The 8,186-nt window shown below is 40.3% G+C and overlaps 1 protein-coding gene across 1 annotated transcript; it reads left to right on the forward strand.

Moving 5' to 3' along the window:
* The first annotated feature begins 624 nt into the window (after positions 1-624).
* Positions 625-3,641, forward strand: LOC143606428 (protein FAR-RED IMPAIRED RESPONSE 1-like). The gene is made up of 4 exons (XM_077082199.1): positions 625-891; positions 2,147-2,620; positions 2,697-3,264; positions 3,346-3,641. The coding sequence occupies exons 1-4, from the start codon at positions 625-627 to the stop codon at positions 3,639-3,641; spliced, it is 1,605 nt and encodes a 534-aa protein (XP_076938314.1).
* The last annotated feature ends 4,545 nt before the right edge of the window (positions 3,642-8,186 follow it).

Here is an 8,186-nt window from a genome sequence, read left to right on the forward strand (position 1 = left end):
CATGGCGACTCAAGTTTGAAACTTAAGATCATATATAGAATTCAAGTCTTAACTTTCACCTAATTCATTGGACCAGAGTTTTATGAATATAAAATATTTTCTAAGTACATAGTTTCTTGAATTATTTAAGGCCTCCTACGACAAATTCAAAATAATGGAACATGTCATTGTTAAACGTTGAATTCCAATGCCACGTATCACACTAGGCAAATAATATCAGATGTCGTTATATCCATTTAAAAACATAATAATTTGGGAGGTCCTTTGAATGTAGGTGTGAATGGGTCCGACTGTTGAACCTAACCACACCTAAATTTAATTGTGTGGGCTTACAAGACTCCTAAACTTCTTGACTACAGCTACAGTTCCTTCATAGTAATTTAAAGCATTAATGCTAAAAAGCTTATAAAACATTAGAAACGTGAGAAGCAACCAGGAGTCACCACGTGTTGTCATGTCCCAAGTAGTGAGAGTTAATATGTTAAAGAAAAAAAAATGCTAGACACTAAAAGGGATGGGGCTGTGCGTGATGGAGCTCCCATCACGCGTGATTAGCTCTCCACACCGCCGCCGCCTCTTTATCATGCAGAAAAAATGGATTTTGCGTGATGGATGTCACGCGTGATGAAGGGTGATGGTGGGGTTCTCGAGGAAAAAAATGACTGTTGGAATTATACCGGGTGGGTGTCGATGTCCGAGAGGGATTCCGATGGGTTTAGATCACGTGTTTGCCTTGGTGGATGTCGGGATTCCGACGATGTTGTCGAGTTTGCCTTGGTGGAGAAGCTCACCGATGCGGTCGATCGCGTGTTTGGTGGTGGAGCCAGTGCTGAGGCCTTGGTGGAGAAGCTCACGGCGGTGGGGTTTTTGGTGGAGAGCCATGTGGGTGATGTGGGTTTTGAAGGGAGCGGATAATGTGTTTGGGGTGTGGTGGGATAACGTATGGGTTTGGTTTAGTAATCTTGTTTTATATTTTATTTAGTGTAATTTTGTTTTGTTTTATTTATTTTAGTATTTATTAAAAAAATAGTTCCATCACATCACACCACCATCTCTAGTAAAAAATCATCACATGTGATGGATTTGGGGTTGATGATGTGGCATCATTTGATTGGGTGAGGTGTGTGATGAAATTTCTCATCACATTCACCACCCCTCCCCCCCTAAAACACATAATTCTGACCACTATGACTATTGTATGAGTTGACGCACCATTGAAAAAATATGGGTCCTTCTAACCACACCTCACACCCCACCAGACGCCGCGTTTAGCCCTTACCGTGGCGGTTTATTCGACGTGACTGATTTGACGACGTCGACGGATGCTTTGATTGGCGAAGTCTGTCGTTGTCCACAAATACGCCGCGTTTAGGCCTTAACGTTGCGTTTACACCCCTCAATTATTTAGGTTGATTTCCAGACTTGTGGTGGTGTGTGTAGAGCATGCAAACATAAATTTTGGATACATTACACACAAAGTGTCCAAATTCCCAACTCAAGAAAATGTCTTGGATGTTTGACGGTTATTTTCCGAGCCCGCTGAGGACAAACGACGAGGCAAGTATTCCGGATTTGAGTCTGGCGCCGCCGGGGTTTGTAGATTATTACGGGGGGCGGCGTTACCAAATTTGAACCAGGTATCGTCACATGTTTATTTGGGTTACCCGTCGTCATTAATTTCTGAAATTAGATTTGTTAACAATATATTTTGTTAGGAATATTTTGTGCACGACCAACCGGAGTGGTATATGGCACCTAGCAGCAGTTCGTACTTATCACAGCCTGAACATGATTACGGTTAGCCGTCATACCATTTATCAGGAGACCCGCATTACGTTGCCAGCCTTCGTACCATTTTAATACCGAGGAGCCGTATTCATGTAGTCAACGTTCGTACCCATTACCAGTAGGTGATACGTATCAGTCACAACCAGAACCAGACCATATTCTTGAAACCCCCTACGAGAATGTTGATGAAGATTACGGCAGACATAATTCTGACGACAATGGTGATAATTACATTCGCGAGGCTAGGGTGTCATATAAAACGGATATCGTACGAGCCAATTTGTTTTTTGAATAAAAATATTTTGTAATTAGTAGTTGGCTTGAACTTGTTATAAATTTGACGTTAATACTGTTTCAGTTATTTTCTTCCCGTGAGGAGCTGGAAGAGTGGGCGAAGAAAAGAGGTCGGGAGCATGGGTGTGTTGTTGTTGTCCAGTGGTCTAGGCCAAGATCCGTGGATCTTGGATGCAATCGCGGCGGCGAACCAAAACTCACCGCCACAATCAGGCGTATAGGCAGTATAAAGAAGGGCTGTCCGTTTAAGCTAAAAGGAAGGCACAACCGTGTTGGTAATTTTTGGAAGCTTGAGGTCGTAAACGAGACGCACAACCACGACCCATTCGTCTTTAAGGAGGGTCATGCGTATCTAAGGAGAATGACCGACGAGATGGTTGATATGGTTGCGAGGTTACACGCGGATGGCTTGAAGACATCAGAAATAGGTCCACTGTTACGCAGACAGTTTCCCGAAGCCTGCGTTATTGACAAGGACATACACAATCGTATAGAGAGCTGGAGAAGGGAAAATACAGTTGGCGATACCCCAATGCAGGTTCACGTTTTTGAATTTGATTTGTTGCAATGGATGTTCAAAAAAATATATTAATGTCAAATAAAACCAGTTGCAGGTATTTGAAAGCTTCCTGATTAATAACGGGTTCGTTTATCACACAAGGGAGAACCCTGCCACAAACCGCGTAGAGGACGTATTCTTTTGTCATGACACGTCGCATAAAATGTGGCGTGCGTTCCCCCATTTGCTGCTGTTTGACAACACGTACAACACAAACATGTACAAGTGGCCGTTTGTTCAGTATATTGGCGTGACGTCGACGTCGAAGTCGTTCTGTATCGCGCACGGGGTTCTACTTAGGGAACGCCAGACGGATTTCATATGGGCCCTCGAGCACCTGAAAGGTATGCTCGAGGATTCTATTGAGCCGCGCGTCATAGTCACCGGCAGAGACTCGGCCCTGATGAATTCTTGTAAACAATTATTCCTGAATGCTACCAGAAACCTATGCCGGTGGCACATACGTGAGAATATAAAGAAAAAGTGGAAGGGTATATATGATAGCGAGGCAAGAGAAGATTTCGCTCTATTATGGACGGTCTTGTGTGAGTCTCCCACGTTCGATGAATACGAATATAACTGCTTAAAGTTGCAAGAAATGTTATTCATAATTGGGAAAGAAAGTAAGTCGTTCTGATTATTAATATACAATAAGTGTTAATCTAGTAGTACATTTCATAAGTTTCTTTTTGTTTCGTTTTCAGAGGTATGGGACTATATTCATGATAGCTGGCTGTTACGAGACAAGGAAAAGTTTGTATCTTGCTGGATGGCCGATCGGTTAAACTTCGGCGAGAGTACAACAAACCGAGTCGAGAGTCAGCACGCGAACTTGAAAAGGCACCTTAACGGGGCCAACAACACCCTCCACGCACTTGCGGCTTATACCCTTGAGCTTATAGAAGCCCAGAAGATTGATATCAGAGCAACATTTGAAAAATCCCGGATTACGTTGAAAAGAGACCATAACCTTCAGGTTTTTTACAGGCTACATTATTAAGTGTCGATTAAGGCTCTTAACTACTAGAAAAGGAGTACGGAAAGCTTGGCAAGATGATCGAGTCGGGACATACGTGCCGACACTAGTTGCTAACGTCTATGGGGTTGTCGTGTGCTTGTGAGGTGGAGCGTCACCTTGATACTTTGGTACCTATTCCACTAAAATCGATAGACCCGTTCTGGAGGAAGCTTGACTTCGATCTAGTGGTCCCACAGGCCACAGGTAGAAGAAGAAGACTTCAAGGCAGAAATGAAAGAGCTTAAACAGACGGTTTTGATACATAAAGATCGAAAACAGAAAAGAAGTCTTTTATCGAAGATTTGGTCCGTTCTTCCCGGCAACTCAAATAAAAAAGAGCCAGAGAAACAGGAGGACCCTCGCGGGCGCCCAAACCTAAACCAGCAAACAAAAAAGGTCGAGGCCGCCAGGCACAGCTCATATATCCCTTCCTCGTACCCCACTTCGTCCTCACAGAACACTGACCAAACCCCCTCATTCTTGGAGAGTTCGCGGTCGCAGTCCCATTCACAGCTTAAGATGCCCCCTCCTAAACCTTCAAAACGGTCGTCTAAGAAAAAGGAGACTGGAGCTGCCATAGGTTTTCCTTTAGTTGTTTATCCGGAAGATGTTGCAGCGGTAAATCGGTATAAGGGCCTTGTTCCAAGTTGGAGTTACCCTTACATCTCAAGGATCATAGACGTAAAGCCTGACGGTAACTGCGGTTTTTGGGCAATTGCGGAGGGTTTAGGAATGGGTCAAAATAGTTGGAGGGAGGTTAGGGTTTCCATGAAGAATGAGATGGATAGGAACCCAGATTGGTGGAAGGCAAGATTAAATTCGGAGCACCCGGAGTTTTTTGAGACGACCCGTAGCCGGTTAGATTTTTTTGAAACGGTTCAAGATGCGCCCCGCAACCGTTGGTTTCAGTTACCCGCCCATGGATACGTCGTTGCTCAAGCATTTAATTGCGTTATGATTCTCATGGAGCCGCATAGCAGCCAGACCTTTTTCCCGATGAGAGAGGGACCAGATCTGTTTCGTGGTCATCCGGTACTGGCCATTGCTAATGTTACAGATACTCATTGGCTATATATACAACTTGAAGGGGATTTTCCGGTGCCTTTGCCGGTTCGTACTTGGGCGAGATTTGCAAAAGAAGAGGCTTACGGCTGGAGGGCCTTGTATGAAAATCATATAAACGACTACGTTAGAACCATGTCAAGTTGGCGAGTCGAATGTGATACAGTTGATTTAACCGCTTGATTGAATATTTAAATCGATGTATCACAGCCACATATTATACACACCGTGCGATTAAGTTAACATAAAAATATATAATTTTATGTGCTAATCGAATATCATTAAATATGAAGAACAATCGAACACGATGACACAGTTGTCCAAAATAGCATCCACACGTCCACCATTAGTAGTCTTCACACCCGTTTTAGAATGTTCGACGGGTGCTATATTCTTTTAACATTCACACCTAGTTTATTTGAAAACGTTTGGTATTTGTTTTGGTGAAACTTGGTGAATGAGTTTGGGAGAGAGGTGTCATAGGCTGTTGTTCTTGGTGATATATGGTTTATGAGGTGGTGGGGGTGGGAGGGAGAGGTTGTTCAGATGCTTTAAATGTATTGGTTTTGTAAACTGGAAAAAAAAATCTATATCCGCCACGTTAAGAGGTATACGTGACGGTTTTATCCCATTATTTTCCGACATGTCATGAATCTTGCAGTACCAATAACCCCACGTATAGTCCTTGACGTGGCGGTAGTGTTCCACTATTTTTAGCCTGTCAAATATCGTTTCCCCCTCTTTCAGTCTATATTTCTTGTTCAGGCGACCAATTCCCCTCTTCCCCGTATTATTCCATCTTCCGGCGACTGTTTGACGGATGTCTCAATCCAAGTCTAGTCAACACTCCTTTGGGTCATCTTCCAAGCCTTCCCGTGCAGATGACCTTTGTGTGAGATGCCCATGTGGAGCCGCCACATGTTACCGGATATCCAGGACCGATGCAAACCATGGTCGACGATTCCTGTGCTCTGGAAGTCTTTAATTACTAACGAATTAGGGTTTATGTCTGTTAATCGACGCTGATTCCTTTAATTTGGCTTAGGTCAAATTTAGGTGTTAGTGTTCTTAGTCTGTTAATCGAATTAGGGGTTTTTGTTTGTTGATATATTAAGTCCATTACAGAAAGGGAGTTGTGGATGGCTAAAATGGGCCGATGATCCCATATGCCCTAGTTGTGAAAAGGTAATATAAGCAATGGTGAATATGATGAACAAGAAAGATGAGTTTGCAAGAATGAAAACCAAAGAAGTAACAAGCTTGAAGATGTTGCTAGCAATTAGTTGGTTTTTGTTTTTTGTTTATGTTTGTGTTTATTGACTAGCTGATAACATTGTATTTGTAGTATGGTATACGGTAATCTTTGTTGTTGTTGTTTAATGTTTAGAGTTTCATGTTTCATCTATTTACTTTCCACATTATCAGTCATGTTGCAGCCATGATGAAAATGAGAAGGATCAAATTGAGAATGTTGTGAATGTAGTTCAGTTTGACAATGAAGCAAGTCAAATGGAAGACAAAGAATGTCAATTGGGAGAAGATGAGTTGATTGCTTATTTGGTGCAAGAGGATGAATTATTTAGACCAAGTGAAGAGCATGAAATAGATCTGGGTGATGATTATGACCCTGAGGTTTTGAAAGTAGCTTTCGACTACACCAGTGAGCAGGAGGAAGATTAATATCATGATCCATATGAAAATGATCTGGTGTGGGATTCTGACTGGTCAAACGATGATTGTCGTTGGAAGTAGTATTGTACTTGGTTTGTGATGCTTTATGTACTGTAATGTGTTAGTTAAATTTGGCATGATTAAATGTGTTGTAATGTTTGTATGATTTTCTAGGTATCGTATTTATATTAAAATAATCATCAACCGTTTGCAAACAGGGTATAGTGAAATGAAGTGGCCGTGAGAAAAAATGAATTTCTAATTTTTAATTAATAATGATTTTTTGTCTTTTAATCCACGTGACGAATGTTATTGTGTAATCATCTTTATGTTGAATCTATTGTGTTGATGAAAATAATGATGGATGTTGTTGCTACGGAGGTCATTTATAAGACCATTCTCGTTCTTGAACCTTTTACTAGTTTGGTTGGCACCTGTAATTAAATAAAAATCAAAATTAATGTTTGGCAATAATTTATTATATTTCACCTGTAAATTGATATTTTGTCAATAATTTATAATATTTAACCTTTCTAAAAAATCTGAATATAAAGTTTTGTTTTATATTTCTTATATGAGATAAAACTAATCATATTACATATAGGTATAATAAAAAATAATTAGTTGGGTTGGTTTGTGAATGAGTATGAAAATTTGAGTACCTGGTAACATATACCCAATTACTCGACCCGATTACCCGATAACATAAACCCATTTACCCGATTATATACCCGATGTACGTGGTATAACTTATTATATTATATACATGCTATATTCCAAAATATATTATTTGTCGAAACTCTTTGATGTTAAATATTTGAGACATTTTATCTTTATTGTAACAATCTTTGTAATCGATTACTTATTTTTTGTTAAAACCCGGTATAAACCTAGCATGTTTTAAGCCGGGTATACCCAACGGGGTATTTTATCAAAACCCGATAAGAAACCCGAAACCCGGTGGGAAAACCCGAAACCCGACAGGTAATTACCCGATTAAAACCCGACGGGTTTGGGACGGGTTTGGGATAGACTTTCATAACCGGGTATGGGTTTGGGAATACCAAAACTCGACCCATTGCCAATCCTAACTTGGGTTTTTAAGTGTTAACCGCCACGGTAATATCTTCAAGGAGCGTATAATGGTAACGTGGATCTCTAGAAACTGTGATAAGCCTGTTGCCAAGTTGTTAATAAGCCTGTTGCCAAGTTGTTAATAAGACAAACAAACTTTTTATTATAATATTGTAAATATATGTAAAACTTTGAAAGAGTAGCTCGACCAGGTTGCAAGCACAACCTAGGTTGCAACCATATCTAATGCCACTTGTCAATTTACTATTGACTTTTAGTTTATTTTTTTTATTTCTCTCTCTTACAACTAATTTTACCCCTAAATAGATTTATAATGTAGGTATTAACCGTCACGTTTAGACATATTCACTTTGAAGAGAAACCTTGTGTTTGCATGCGGAAAATAATGTAGGTATTAACCGTCACGTTTAGACATAAACGCGGGGTGAAATGATAATAAAATTTTTGACCCCTAAAAAAAGTTTCAAAGAAAATATTCCTCTAAATTTGTAGTTCAGATACATTGTAGGTATATATACATTGTATTCCAATAATAAATGCCGATAAACATGACCTCGTTTCAAGATGCCACGTTTACGTAGTATATAACGATACTGTAATCTTTAGACTACTCCCATTAGCAAACTTTGAGTAGTTTGTTTCACTATTTGAATAAAAAAAATAAAAAAAACAATGAAATTGAAGCAAACGGGTAGGTGG

This window comes from Bidens hawaiensis, unplaced genomic scaffold, assembly GCF_021521415.1.
Source record: "Bidens hawaiensis isolate Kalapana, Puna unplaced genomic scaffold, B.hawaiensis_p1.1 tig00074776_1, whole genome shotgun sequence".
NCBI lineage: Eukaryota > Viridiplantae > Streptophyta > Magnoliopsida > Asterales > Asteraceae > Bidens > Bidens hawaiensis.